At 36.9% G+C, this 15,000-nt stretch overlaps 1 protein-coding gene, 5 non-coding genes and 3 pseudogenes across 6 annotated transcripts in view; all 9 read right to left on the bottom strand.

Moving 5' to 3' along the window:
- The window catches only part of LOC113089891 (5S ribosomal RNA), a 119-nt gene extending 75 nt beyond the window's left edge, over positions 1–44 (bottom strand). Inside the window, exon 1 of the ribosomal RNA XR_003286730.1 lies at positions 1–44. This exon is cut by the window's left edge and continues 75 nt beyond it. This is a non-coding gene — a ribosomal RNA (5S ribosomal RNA).
- LOC113089887 (uncharacterized) overlaps positions 1–5,233 on the bottom strand; it is an 8,231-nt gene extending 2,998 nt beyond the window's left edge. Inside the window, exon 1 of the mRNA XM_026256124.1 lies at positions 5,085–5,233. Within this exon, the coding sequence (XP_026111909.1) occupies positions 5,085–5,172 (88 nt within the window). The 5' untranslated portion in view covers positions 5,173–5,233. The remainder of the gene's footprint in view (positions 1–5,084) is intronic.
- LOC113089893 (uncharacterized) lies at positions 672–790 on the bottom strand (annotated as a pseudogene).
- LOC113089901 (5S ribosomal RNA) lies at positions 1,563–1,681 on the bottom strand. Its single transcript, XR_003286734.1, has one exon. It is a non-coding gene; the product is annotated as a 5S ribosomal RNA (ribosomal RNA).
- A 1,400-nt stretch (positions 5,234–6,633) lies between the features above and the next one.
- On the bottom strand, positions 6,634–6,752 carry LOC113089897 (5S ribosomal RNA). Its single transcript, XR_003286731.1, has one exon. It is a non-coding gene; the product is annotated as a 5S ribosomal RNA (ribosomal RNA).
- A 498-nt stretch (positions 6,753–7,250) lies between these two features.
- LOC113089890 (5S ribosomal RNA) lies at positions 7,251–7,369 on the bottom strand. Its single transcript, XR_003286729.1, has one exon. It is a non-coding gene; the product is annotated as a 5S ribosomal RNA (ribosomal RNA).
- Positions 7,370–7,998: 629 nt separating this feature from the next.
- LOC113089896 (uncharacterized) lies at positions 7,999–8,117 on the bottom strand (annotated as a pseudogene).
- Positions 8,118–8,889: 772 nt separating this feature from the next.
- On the bottom strand, positions 8,890–9,008 carry LOC113089900 (5S ribosomal RNA). The gene has a single exon (XR_003286733.1). It is a non-coding gene; the product is annotated as a 5S ribosomal RNA (ribosomal RNA).
- Positions 9,009–9,501: 493 nt separating this feature from the next.
- Positions 9,502–9,620, bottom strand: LOC113089894 (uncharacterized; annotated as a pseudogene).
- Positions 9,621–15,000: the final 5,380 nt, after the last annotated feature.

Raw genomic sequence — 15,000 nt, 5'->3', positions numbered from 1 at the left:
GATAAGACGAGATCGGGCATGTCCAGGTCAGTATGGCCGTAAGCAAAGTCTGCTGCGAAGAGAGGGCTATTTAAAGTTCAGCCAATCTACTCGCAAGTACATTATATAAGTAGGAAAGAAAACCCAAAAGCTTAAAGCGCCTGGTATTCCTAGGCGGTCTCTCATCCAAGTACTAACCAGACCTAAACCTGCCAATATGCAGAGATCTGGCATTGACTCTTTTTTTTTTTTTTGCAAGATTATTATATAATTCGTGAAAAATATCCAAAAAGTTTAAAGCACCTGGTATTCCCAGGCAGTCTCCCATCCATGTACTAACAAGGCCCAAACCTGCTAATATTCAGAGATCGGCCATTGACTCTTTCTTTTTGCAAGATTATTATATAATTCATGAAAAATATCCAAAAAGTTAAAGCACCTGGTATTCCCAGGCAGTCTCCCATCCATGTACTAACCAGGCCCAAACCTGCTAATATTCAGAGATCGGCCATGTTTTGGCAAAATTGTTCTATACTAAGTGAACATTTTCCAAAAAGTTTAAAGCACCTGGTATTCCCAGGCAGTCTCCCATCCATGTACTAACAAGGCCCAAACCTGCTAATATGCAGAGATCGGCCATTGACTCTATGTTTTGGCAAAATTCTTCTATACTAAGTGAAAAATTTCCAAAAAGCTTACAGCACCTGGTATTCCTAGGCGGTCTCCCATCCAAGTACTAACCAGGCCCAAACCTGCTGAGCTTCCGAGATCAAACGAGATTGGGCATGGCCAGGTTTGTATGGCCGTAAGCCAAGACTGCTGCGAAGAGAGGGCTATTTAAAGTTCAGCCAATCTACTCGCCAGTACATTATATAAGTAGGAAAGAAAACCCAAAAGCTTAAAGCGCCTGGTATTCCTAGGCGGTCTCTCATCCAAGTACTAACCAGACCTAAACCTGCTAATATGCAGAGATCGGGCATTGACTCTTTTTTTTTGCAAGATTATTATATAATTAGTGAAAAATATCCAAAAAGTTTAAAGCACCTGGTATTCCCAGGCAGTCTCCCATCCATGTACTAACAAGGCCCAAACCTGCTAATATTCAGAGATCGGCCATTGACTCTTTTTTTTTTGCAAGATTATTATATAATTCATGAAAAATATCCACAAAGTTTAAAGCACCTGGTATTCCCAGGCAGTCTCCCATCCATGTACTAACCAGGCCCAAACCTGCTAATATTCAGAGATCGGCCATTGACTCTATGTTTTGGCAAAATTGTTCTATACTAAGTGAAAATTTTCCAAAAAGCTTACAGCACCTGGTATTTCAAGGCGGTCTCCCATCCAAGTACTAACCAGACCTAAACCTGCTAGTATGCAGAGATCTGGCATTGACTCTTTTTTTATTTGCAAGATTATTATATAATTCGTGAAAAATATCCAAAAAGTTTAAAGCACCTGGTATTCCCAGGCAGTCTCCCATCCATGTACTAACAAGGCCCAAACCTGCTAATATGCAGAGATCGGCCAATGACTCTATGTTTTGGCAAAATTGTTCTATACTAAGTGAAAAATTTCCAAAAAGCTTACAGCACCTGGTATTCCCAGGCGGTCTCCCATCCAAGTACTAACCAGGCCCAAACCTGCTTAGCTTCCGAGATCAAACAAGATCGGTCATAGCCAGGTTGGTATGGCCGTAAGCGAAGACTGCTCCGAAGAGAGGGCTATTTAAAGTTCTGCCAATCTACTGGCCAGTACATTATATAAGTAGGAAAGAAAACCCAAAAGCTTAAAAAGCCTGCTATTCCTAGGCGGTCTCTCATCCAAGTAGTAACCAGACCTAAACCTGCTAAGATTCAGAGATTGGGCATTGACTTTTTTTTTTGCAAGATTAGTATATAATTCGTGAAAAATATCCAAAAAGTTTAAAGCACCTGGTATTCCCAGGCAGTCTCCCATCCATGTATCTCACAAATCTCACATATGTTGTTTTTTCTTCATTTATCTTACCTCCTGATCCCCTACAAAACATCTGTACTACTTCCATTACTTTATTAACACTCTCTATATCTTTAACTATTATTGTTGTATCATCTGCATATTGAAATATTTTTTCATTTCCCCCACTTCCTTCAATGTTTATCCCTCTTATGTCTTCATCTATTTTAATAGCTAATCCCAATGGTTCTGCAACTAAAGAATATAAAAGCGCTGATAATGGACATCCTTGTCTTATTGATCTAGTAATTTTAAAACATTCAGTTAAAAAACCATTACACTGTATTCTTGTTATTGCTCCCCTATATATAATTGTAATCCACTTGATAAAATTTTCCCCAAACCCATACTTTCTTAAAATTCCAAATAAATATTCATGCTCCACTCTATCAAAAGCCTTTTCAAAATCCAAACTAATAACATATCCTTTTTTGTTTTTTTCTTTCATATATCTTATCCTATCTATTATACTTAAAGTTGTGTCCGCTATATCTCTTCCTTTAACTCCATACACTTGATTTGTTTTAATTATGGTTGGCATTACCTCTTTCAATCTGTTAGCTAAAACTTTTGTTAAAATTTTCAGATCTGTATTCAGCATTGTAATTGGTCTATAATTTTTTAAGTCTACTTTATCTCCTTTTCTTTTATATATCAACTTTAATAAACCCATCCCCATTCTCTGATTCATTTCCTCTTTCTTAAAAATGTCTTCATACACTTCTTTTAAAATACTGGTTAAAAAATCTTTAAAAACGATATAAAATTCACTCCCCAAACCATCTATACCTGGACTTTTATTTTTGTTTAATTCACTTATTGCTCTTTTTATCTCTTCTTCTCTTATCTCTTCATCACACTCTTTTTTGTCTATTTCTCCTACTGTTGTTTCTATTTTATTCAGTAACTCAAATTTCTCTTCTTCCCTCAACCCCTCAGTACTAAACAGATTTTCATAATATGCTTTTACTTCTTTTAATATTTCCTCATTTGTTTCCACCACTACACCATTTTCCCCTCTTATTTCTTTAATCATTCCAGCTTTCCCTCTTATTTTTTCTAGATCAAAGAAAAACTTTGTACATTTTTCTCCCTCCACAGTATATTTAGCTTTACTTCTTAGTCTTGCACCTTCATATTTTTTCTCTTCCATTTCTTTCAATATTCCCTCCAATTCTTTTATTTTTTGTATATCTTTCCCATTCTCATTTAATTCCTTTTCCAATTTTTCTCTTATTTCTCTCTCCTTCTTCCTCTTACATATCTGTATTAATTTGCAATATTTTATTGTGAATTTTTTAACTAAATATTTAACATTTTCCCACCATATCCTTTTATCTTCACTGTACATTTCATTCTCCTTTTCTTTTTCAATAATTTCTTTAATACTTAAAACATACGCCTCATTCTTCAAAACCTCTACATTTAAAACCCATACACCCGGCCCTCTTTTCACTGAACTCCAGTCTACTTGAATAAAAATTGGTTTATGGTCACTTAAGCTTGATTCTTCATATTTAATATTACCGATAAATCCTTCAATGTTCCTTGTACAAAAAATAAAATCAATCCTCGTCTTACACATAAAATTCCCTACTAATTGCCTCCTTGAATATTCTTTCTTTTTTTCATTTCTTTCTCTCCATACATCAATCATATTATTTTCTTCCATTAATAATTTCAGTTCTTTTCTTCCTTTATCATTTTTAAAAACCATTCCCTCACCAATTTCTAATTTACTGAAAACGGTATTAAAATCACCCATCATAATAACTTCTTTATGTTTTTTTAAAAAATCTCTTAATACATTAAAATATTCCTTCTTTTCATTCTCTACAGTCGGTGCATGAATATTAACTACAATAACTTTTTTCTCCTCGTACTCCATTTCAACCGCAATACATTTCCCATCTATGTCATTATATATTGTTTTACATGATACCCCACAGTTTTCTTTTATTAAAATTGCAACTCCTCTACCCAGCCTCCCATCACCATTGTTATAAAAAATCTCTCCACTCCACCTTTTCCTTATTTCAGTCATGTACTCTTCCCTCCAGTTAGTTTCTTGTAATAAAATCACATTCTCTCTTTTACACATTTCTTTCACCTTTTCAAATTTACCCATGTCCATCAGTCCCCTTGCATTAAAAGTAACACAACTTAAAACCATTAAAAGAAATAAAAATAGATACCTAAAAAACATTATTCTTTATCTTCTCCCTCCAGCACTCTTAACACTTCATATCTGTTTACACTTTTTACTCGGCCCCTTGTCATTAACTTTTTTCTTACATTTTCCACATTTGGTTTTACCTTTAATGTTCTCCTTCTACTTTGTCCTCTCTCCCCTCTGTCTTTTCCCATGTTGTCCATCCTTGTTTCTTCTTCACTGCCCATTTCTTTGTTTTGATCATGCATTCCTTGTCCATCACTCTCCACATTATCCAAAAGATTTTTAAAACTGTCCGATATTTCCATTTCTGTCCATTGAGTATTCTGTTCTACTGTTTGTTCCTCATCCATAAAATTATTTTTTCATTCTTCTTCTTTCTCTTGGTTGCCTGTTCCTCCTCCTGTTTCCTTCTGTGGTAATCCTTCATCCCCTTGTCCTTCATCAATATCTCCTTCCTCTTCAGTGTTTCCTTCATGCACCTGTCCGTCCACCTGATGCTCCAGACCTCCTTCCTCTCCCTCCATCCAACACTCACACTTATTTAAAATTTTTTGACACTCCGGGCATCTGACCGCGTTGCAGTCCCTTGCGAAATGTCCCCTTTCCTCGCACTTGTGACACTTAAATTCAGGGCATTCTTTAAGCAGGTGATCTGGGCTCATGCACAGCTTACAGGTCTTCACCTGGTGGCTGTGCATCACCCTAAAGTACTGCGGCCCTTCTGCTGTTTCCAGCTTTGTGCTGTAGGGCAATGATGCCACCTCCTTGGGGAATCGCACTTTTAAAAACCTTGTTCCATCCTCTATTTCAGTGCCCGGGTAGCATCTTCTTTTTAATTTTGATATGGGATTAACTCCCCATCCCTCCAATTTTCTAAAAATGTCTTTATCATCAAGGTAGACGGGCAGGTGCATGAAGGAAACAACATAATCTCTATTTTGCAGTTTCTTTATTTCACAGTTCACTCCTTTAATTAACAATCCCTCAGTCAGTTCATCACATGTTTCTTCTTTTTCCATTGTCAGTTCATATTCCTTTCCTTGTCTTGGCCTTAGTGCTAAGATTTTCCCATATCCACATTTGTCCATCACCGCTTTAATAATATCCACAGCTCTCACCTCATTTACGTTCTCCACATTCACAATCACAGTTGCCTCCTTTAAGTATTTCCTTTCACCAAAATTAATCTCTTGCATCTTGTTTTTTACCGTGTCCTGCTCGTTGTCGATACTCCAGTCCAGGGTCGTTTGCCATGCGTGTCTCTCCAGCCAGTCCAGTGTCGTTTGCCTTACGTGTCTCTCCAGCCAATCCATTGTCGTTTGCCATACGTGTCTCTCCAGCCAGTCCAGTGTCGTTTGCCTTACGTGTCTCTCCAGCCAATCCAGTGTCATTTGCCATGCGTGTCTCTCCAGCCAGTCCAGTGTCGTTTGCCATGCGTGTCTCTCCAGCCAGTCCAGTGTCGTTTGCCAATAATCCATCCATTGTAAAAAAAATACAAACAAAAAATTAACCACCCTCCAGCCAGCAAGATGCTGCTGTTAGGTGGTTTAAAACTGAAAAACCACACAAAAAATAAACTAAAAGTCCACAAACAACTCACAAAACAAACACTAACAGAAAAATCAAAATGGAGGAGAGCCTTCCTCTCCAAACTGCAGCCAACACTTCCTGTAGCTCTCTAGCGCCCTCAGGTTGGTATGGCCATAAGTGAAGACTGCTGCGAAGAGAGGGCTATTTAAAGTTCAGCCAATCTACTGGCAGTACATTATATAAGTAGGAAAGTAAACCCAAAAGCTTAAAGCGCCTGGTATTCCTAGGCGGTCTCTCATCCAAGTACTAACCAGACCTAAACCTGTTAATATGCAGAGATCGGGCATTGACTCTTTTTTTTTGCAAGATTATTATATAATTCGTGAAAAATATCCAAAAAGTTTAAAGCACCTGGTATTCCCAGGCAGTCTCCCATCCATGTACCAACAAGGCCCAAACCTGCTAATATTCAAAGATCGGCCATTGACTCTTTTTTTTTTGCAAGATTATTATATAATTTATGAAAAATATCCACAAAGTTTAAAGCACCTGGTATTCCCAGGCAGTCTCCCATCCATGTACTAACCAGGCCCAAACCTGCTAATATTCAGAGATCGGCCATTGACTCTATGTTTTGGCAAAATTGTTCTATACTAAGTGAAAATTTTCCAAAAGGCTTACAGCACCTGGTATTTCAAGGCGGTCTCCCATCCAAGTACTAACCAGACCTAAACCTGCTAGTATGCAGAGATCTGGCATTGACTCTTTTTTTATTTGCAAGATTATTATATAATTCGTGAAAAATATCCAAAAAGTTTAAAGCACCTGGTATTCCCAGGCAGTCTCCCATCCATGTACTAACAAGGCCCAAACCTGCTAATATGCAGAGATCGGCCAATGACTCTATGTTTTGGCAAAATTGTTCTATACTAAGTGAAAAATTTCCAAAAAGCTTACAGCACCTGGTATTCCCAGGCGGTCTCCCATCCAAGTACTAACCAGGCCCAAACCTGCTTAGCTTCAGAGATCAAACGAGATCTGTCATAGCCAGGTTGGTATGGCCGTAAGCGAAGACTGCTCCGAAGAGAGGGCTATTTAAAGTTCTGCCAATCTACTGGCCAGTACATTATATAAGTAGGAAAGAAAACCCAAAAGCTTAAAAAGCCTGCTATTCCTAGGCGGTCTCTCATCCAAGTACTAACCAGACCTAAACCTGCTAAGATTCAGAGATTGGGCATTTACTTTTTTTTTTTTTTTTTTTTTTTGCAAGATTAGTATATAATTCGTGAAAAATATCCAAAAAGTTTAAAGCACCTGGTATTCCCAGGCAGTCTCCCATCCATGTACCAACAAGGCCCAAACCTGCTAATATTCAGAGATCGGCCATTGACTCTTTTTTTTTGCAAGATTATTATATAATTCATGAAAAATATCCACAAAGTTTAAAGCACCTGGTATTCCCAGGCAGTCTCCCATGCATGTACTAACCAGGCCCAAACCTGCTAATATTCAGAGATCGGCCATGTTTTGGCAAAATTGTTCAATACTAAGTGAAAATTTTCCAAAAAGCTTACAGCACCTGGTATTTCAAGGCGGTCTCCCATCCAAGTACTAACCAGGCCCAAACCTGCTTAGCTTCCGAGATAAGACGAGATCGGGCATGTCCAGGTCGGTATGGCCGTAAGCAAAGTCTGCTGCGAAGAGAGGGCTATTTAAAGTTCAGCCAATCTACTCGCAAGTACATTATATAAGTAGGAAAGAAAACCCAAAAGCTTAAAGCGCCTGGTATTCCTAGGCGGTCTCTCATCCAAGTACTAACCAGACCTAAACCTGCTAATATGCAGAGATCTGGCATTGACTCTTTTTTTTTTTTTTTGCAAGATTATTATATAATTCGTGAAAAATATCCAAAAAGTTTAAAGCACCTGGTATTCCCAGGCAGTCTCCCATCCATGTACTAACAAGGCCCAAACCTGCTAATATTCAGAGATCGGCCATTGACTCTTTCTTTTTGCAAGATTATTATATAATTCATGAAAAATATCCAAAAAGTTTAAAGCACCTGGTATTCCCAGGCAGTCTCCCATCCATGTACTAACCAGGCCCAAACCTGCTAATATTCAGAGATCAGCCATGTTTTGGCAAAATTGTTCTATACTAAGTGAACATTTTCCAAAAAGTTTAAAGCACCTGGTATTCCCAGGCAGTCTCCAATCCATGTACTAACAAGGCCCAAACCTGCTAATATGCAGAGATCGGCCATTGACTCTATGTTTTGGCAAAATTGTTCTATACTAAGTGAAAAATTTCCAAAAAGCTTACAGCACCTGGTATTCCTAGGCGGTCTCCCATCCAAGTACTAACCAGGCCCAAACCTGCTGAGCTTCCGAGATCAAACAAGATTGGGCATGGCCAGGTTTGTATGGCCGTAAGCCAAGACTGCTGCGAAGAGAGGGCTATTTAAAGTTCAGCCAATCTACTCGCCAGTACATTATATAAGTAGGAAAGAAAACCCAAAAGCTTAAAGCGCCTGGTATTCCTAGGCGGTCTCTCATCCAAGTACTAACCAGACCTAAACCTGCTAATATGCAGAGATCGGGCATTGACTCTTTTTTTTTGCAAGATTATTATATAATTAGTGAAAAATATCCAAAAAGTTTAAAGCACCTGGTATTCCCAGGCAGTCTCCCATCCATGTACTAACAAGGCCCAAACCTGCTAATATTCAGAGATCGGCCATTGACTCTTTTTTTTTGCAAGATTATTATATAATTCATGAAAAATATCCACAAAGTTTAAAGCACCTGGTATTCCCAGGCAGTCTCCCATCCATGTACTAACCAGGCCCAAACCTGCTAATATTCAGAGATCGGCCATTGACTCTATGTTTTGGCAAAATTGTTCTATACTAAGTGAAAATTTTCCAAAAAGCTTACAGCACCTGGTATTTCAAGGCGGTCTCCCATCCAAGTACTAACCAGACCTAAACCTGCTAGTATGCAGAGATCTGGCATTGACTCTTTTTTTAATTTGCAAGATTATTATATAATTCGTGAAAAATATCCAAAAAGTTTAAAGCACCTGGTATTCCCAGGCAGTCTCCCATCCATGTACTAACAAGGCCCAAACCTGCTAATATGCAGAGATCGGCCAATGACTCTATGTTTTGGCAAAATTGTTCTATACTAAGTGAAAAATTTCCAAAAAGCTTACAGCACCTGGTATTCCCAGGCGGTCTCCCATCCAAGTACTAACCAGGCCCAAACCTGCTTAGCTTCCGAGATCAAACAAGATCGGTCATAGCCAGGTTGGTATGGCCGTAAGCGAAGACTGCTCCGAAGAGAGGGCTATTTAAAGTTCTGCCAATCTACTGGCCAGTACATTATATAAGTAGGAAAGAAAACCCAAAAGCTTAAAAAGCCTGCTATTCCTAGGCGGTCTCTCATCCAAGTAGTAACCAGACCTAAACCTGCTAAGATTCAGAGATTGGGCATTGACTTTTTTTTTTTTTTTGTTGCAAGATTAGTATATAATTCGTGAAAAATATCCAAAAAGTTTAAAGCACCTGGTATTCCCAGGCAGTCTCCCATCCATGTACCAACAAGGCCCAAACCTGCTAATATTCAGAGATCGGCCATTGACTCTTTTTTTTTGCAAGATTATTATATAATTCATGAAAAATATCCACAAAGTTTAAAGCACCTGGTATTCCCAGGCAGTCTCCCATGCATGTACTAACCAGGCCCAAACCTGCTAATATTCAGAGATCGGCCATGTTTTGGCAAAATTGTTCAATACTAAGTGAAAATTTTCCAAAAAGCTTACAGCACCTGGTATTTCAAGGAGGTCTCCCATCCAAGTACTAAGCAGGCCCAAACCTGCTTAGCTTCCGAGATAAGACGAGATCGGGTATGTCCAGGTTGGTATGGTCCTAAGCGAAGTCTGCTGCGAAGAGAGGGCTATTTAAAGTTCAGCCAATCTACTGGCCAGTACATTATATAAGTAGGAAAGAAAACCCAAAAGCTTAAAGCGCCTGGTATTCCTAGGCGGTCTCTCATCCAAGTACTAACCAGACCTAAACCTGCTAAGATTCAGAGATCGGGCATTGATTCTTTTTTTTTTTTTCTTTTTTTTTTTTTTTTTTTGCAAGATTAGTATATAATTCGTGAAAAATATCCAAAAAGTTTAAAGCACCTGGTATTCCCAGGCAGTCTCCCATCCATGTACTAACAAGGCCCAAACCTGCTAATATTCAGAGATTGGCCATTGACTCTTTTTTTTGCAAGATTATTATATAATTCATGAAAAATATCCACAAAGTTTAAAGCACCTGGTATTCCCAGGCAATCTCCCATCCATGTATTAACCAGGCCCAAACCTGCTAATATTCAGAGATCGGCCATTGACTCTATGGTTTGGCAAAATTGTTCTATACTAAGTGAAAATTTTCCAAAAAGCTTAGAGCACCTGGTATTTCAAGACGGTCTCCCATCCAAGTACTAACCAGACCTAAACCTGCTAATATGCAGAGATCTGGCATTGACTCTTTTTTTTTTTTTTTGCAAGATTATTATATAATTCGTGAAAAATATCCAAAAAGTTTAAAGCACCTGGTATTCCCAGGCAGTCTCCCATCCATGTACTAACAATGCCCAAACCTGCTAATATGCAGAGATCGGCCAATGACTCTATGTTTTGGCAAAATTGTTCTATACTAAGTGAAAAATTTCCAAAACGCTTACAGCACCTGGTATTCCCAGGCGGTCTCCCATCCAAGTACTAACCAGGCCCAAACCTGCTTAGCTTCCGAGATCAAACGAGATCGGTCATAGCCTTTTTTTTTTTTTTTTTTTTTTTTTTTATTAGAGAAATTGTTCAATTCAAACATACATATCAAATATTAACAAACAAAGGTACATAATATGCTTTCTTTAACATAGACACTCCTAAAGTTTTGGGCTGTCAGACATACTAAAAAACACTCATTCCATTGTTTAATCTTTTAAAAATGACAATTCCATCCCCAGGTCATTTAAAATCTTTAAGACCTCCTGAGTAAAAACATAATTAAAAAGATTCATTGTTCCCTCCAACTTAAAGTAATAAAACAGACATTCAACATATTTCTCAACTTTTCTCCTAAACATTCCCCACACATCAATTAAAACATTTTCTTTTTTCACCACTACTCTTCTTTCCCATACCGCACTTTTCATCAACATCACAAGTAAATTAATGATCTTCTTGTTTTTACAATTTTCATTAATTCCCAACATGAACACCTTTTCCCACTCAAATTCCCCAATTTCAACTCCTCTCAAAATTAAAATCATGTTTTTACATCTCTCATTAAAAACTTTCAGCTCATCACAATATAAAAACAAGTGTAAAAACCCTTCATCTGCATCTTGGCATACTTTACATGTGGCACTTTCCTCCATCCCAATTTTGTTTAAAATCACATCTGTGAATACTGCTTTGTTCCTGATAAAATACTCCATATTCTCCAGTTTCGTCTGTACAATTTTACCATTCATGTTCCCCCATATATTCTCTTCTTTTACATCATTGAACAACCGTATCCAGTATTCGTTTACAACAGGTTTCTTAAAAACAGTATCTCTAAAAACACAATAAAACATTTTTACAGTACATTCATTAAAAGCACACAGTTTTTCCCCTAGCCTCACATACACATCTTTCCCAGGTTTCTCTTCTTCGATGTTGTCAATTCTGTTTATCCACTCTTGAGGTATTGCATTCTTAATTACGTCATACTTGTTTGTTATCTCTCGTCTGCTATAATCCTCCTTTGCCTCCTCCATCACATCCACAATGTATTGCACTGGTAAAAACCCCTCTTTGAATTCATATAAAACATCTCTGACTTTCGTGATTCCCACATCCCACCACTTCTTAAAAAAAAACCCCTTCCCTTGACTTAAAATGCCGTTGTTTAAGAATAAAGGCTGATTTAAAATGCTCTCTCTGCCTTGTGGCTTAAAATGCACATTCGTTAAAAATTTGCCCCATGCCCCCATCAGTTCTTTATAAAAATCTGGCAGCCCCTCCGTCATCCATTTTTTAACTTTCATCCATAAAATGTTGTCCCCCAAATTAAAATTACTACACTTACTTAAAAAATGCCCCATTGTTCTCTTCCATGCCACTTCGTTTTCTTCATCCAAGTACTTTTTTATTATTTTCACTCTCAAGCTGTTCTTTCTTTGCTCCACATCCATTAACCCCAGTCCTCCCTTCTTCACTGCTCCTATTAAAGTGTTGTATGCTATTCTTGGTGGCTTCCCTTCCCATAAAAAATCTAAAAAACATTTTTTCAGCCTTTTTTCTACCCACAACGGCATAGATGACACATATAAAATATACCACAGTTTCGAAACCATTAAAACATTACGAACTAAAACCTTCCCTTTCAAAGTTAATGTTCTCATTCTCCAAAAATTCAATCTTCTTTCAATCCCTCCTAAAGCTTCTTCCCACATAGTTTCATCTGCTTTCTTTTCATCCCTCCCCATTAAAACACCTAAAATCTTCATTTCTTTAGTTTCCTTAAAGGTAAAATGTTCTGTTAAAACCGGTGCCCCTCCAAATCTCATATACAGCGTTTTGTCCTCATTTACTTTAGCTCCTGATCCCCTACAATACTTTTGTACAATTTGAATTGCATTTTCCACACTCTTCAGATCCTTTAACAATAATGTTGTGTCATCCGCGTACTGAAAAATTTTACTTTCCCCTCCCTCGATGCCTATGCCTTTTATCCCCTCTCCATGTTTTACAGCCAATCCCAAAGGTTCTGCAACTAAAGAATATAAAAGAGCTGACAACGGACATCCTTGTCTTATCGATCTAGTAATTTTAAAACACTGTGTTAAAAACCCATTACATTTAATTTTTGTTATTGCGCCTTTGTATAAAATCCTAATCCATTTCATAAAATTCTCTCCAAAACCAAAACTTTTTAAAACATCAAATAAAAAACCATGCTCCACCCTGTCAAAAGCTTTCTCGAAATCTAAACTGATAATAAACCCATCTTTATTGCTTTCATGTATGTATCTTATCATATCTTTTATACTAATAGTTGTATCTGCTATGTCTCTCCCTTTCACTCCGTACACTTGGTTAGTTTTAATTATACTCGGCATGACTTCTTTCAATCTGTTGGCTAAAATTTTAGATAAAATCTTTAAATCAGTATTCAGCATTGTAATCGGTCTATAGTTCTTTAAATCTGTCTTCTCTCCTTTTCTCTTGTATATCAATTTCATTAAACCCATTCCCATTCTTTGATTTAATTCTCCTTTCTTAAACACCTCTACATATACTTCTTTTAAAATGCTAGTTAAAAAATCTTTAAAAACTATATAAAATTCACTCCCCAAACCATCTACACCTGGACTTTTCTTTTTGTTTAATTCACTTATTGCTCTTTTAATCTCTTCTTCTCTTATCTCTTCATCACATTCTTTTTTGTCTACTTCTCCTACTGTTGTTTTTATTTGCTTCAGTAACTCCAGTTTCTCTTCTTCCCCCACCCCCTTAGTACTAAACAGGTTCTCATAGTATGCCTTTATTTCTTTTAATATTTCCTCATTAGTTTCCACAACTACACCATTTTTCCCTCTTATTTCTTTAATCATACCAGCCTTCCCTCTTATTTTTTCTAAATCAAAAAAAAACTTTGTACATTTTTCACCCTCCACAGTATATTTAGCTTTACTTCTTAGTCTTGCGCCTTCATATTTTTCCTCTTCCATTTCTTTCAATATTCCCTCCAATTCTTTTATTTTTTGTATATCTTTCCCATTCTCATTTAATTCTTTTTCCAATTTTTCTCTTATTTCTCTCTCCTTCTTCCTCTTACTTCTCTGTATTAATTTACTGTACTTTATTGTGAATTTTTTAACTAAATATTTAACATTTTCCCACCATATCCTTTTATCTTCGCCGTACATTCCATTCTCCTTTTCTTTTTCAATAATTTCTTTAATACTTAACACATAGTCCTCATTCTTCAAAACCTCTACATTTAAAACCCATATCCCCGGCCCTTTCTTCACTGAACTCCAGTCTATTTGCATAAAAATTGGTTTATGGTCACTTAAGCTTGATTCTTCATATTTAATATTACCGATAAATCCTTCAATGTTCCTTGTACATAAAATAAAATCAATCCTAGTCTTACACATAAAATTACCCACTAATTGCCTCCTTGAATATTCTTTCTTTTTTTCGTTTCTTTCTCTCCATACATCAATTATATTATTTTCTTCCATTAATAATTTCAGTTCTTTTCTTCCTTTATCATTTTTAAAAACCATTCCCTCTCCCATTTCTAATTTACTGAAAACAGTATTAAAATCACCCATCATAATAACTTCTTTATGTTTCTTTAAAAATTCTCTTAATACATTAAAATATTCATTTTTTTCATTCTCTACTGTTGGTGCATGAATATTAACTAAAATAACTTTTTTCTTTTCATACTCCATTTCAACCGCAATATATTTCCCATCCATGTCATTATATATTGTTTTACACGATACACCACTGTTTTCTTTTATTAAAACTGCAACTCCTCTTCCCAGCCTCCCATCACCATTGTTATATAAAATCTCTCCACTCCAACTTTTCCTTATTTCAGTCATGTACTCTTCCCTCCAGTTAGTTTCTTGTAATAAAATCACATCTTCTCCTTTACACATTTCTTTCACTTTTTCAAATTTTCCCATGTCTGACAGCCCTCTAGCATTAAAAGTCACTATTCTTAACAGCATAAAACATATAGAAATATGCATAAAACCCATAAACTCAGTCCATCTCCTCCAAACCCTTTAGCAACTCATACTTATTTGTACATTCAAAACCATCTTCTTTAAGCACTCTTTTTCTTGCAGTATCTAAATTGGGTACTACCTTCACAGATCTTCTTCTTTTTGATGATTTCCCCTGCGTCTCCTCATTTTCTTGACCTTGTTCACACTCTTTTGTAGCATCATTAATTTCTACTGCGTCCATCTCCTTTTGCACACTGTCCGTCACATCCATCGGTGTACATAAAATTCCCTCCTGTTGTGCATCACTCAATACTTTATTCCTTTCATCATCCAGTTCCATAGTATCCAAAGCATTTTTCAAGCTGTCAGTCAAATCCATCTGTGTCCAAATTCCCCCCTCCTGTTGTGTTTGTATGATGGGTTCGTTACACTCTTTCTGTTGTTCCATATCCTTAATTAATTCCAGTCCTTCACCTCGAACTCTTTCTCCATCGTCTCGCTGCTCATTGTCTCTTT

The sequence above is a fragment of the Carassius auratus genome, unplaced genomic scaffold (assembly GCF_003368295.1).
Source record: "Carassius auratus strain Wakin unplaced genomic scaffold, ASM336829v1 scaf_tig00051395, whole genome shotgun sequence".
Classification (NCBI taxonomy): Eukaryota; Metazoa; Chordata; class Actinopteri; order Cypriniformes; family Cyprinidae; genus Carassius; species Carassius auratus.
This window is presented reverse-complemented; position numbering and strand designations above follow the sequence as displayed.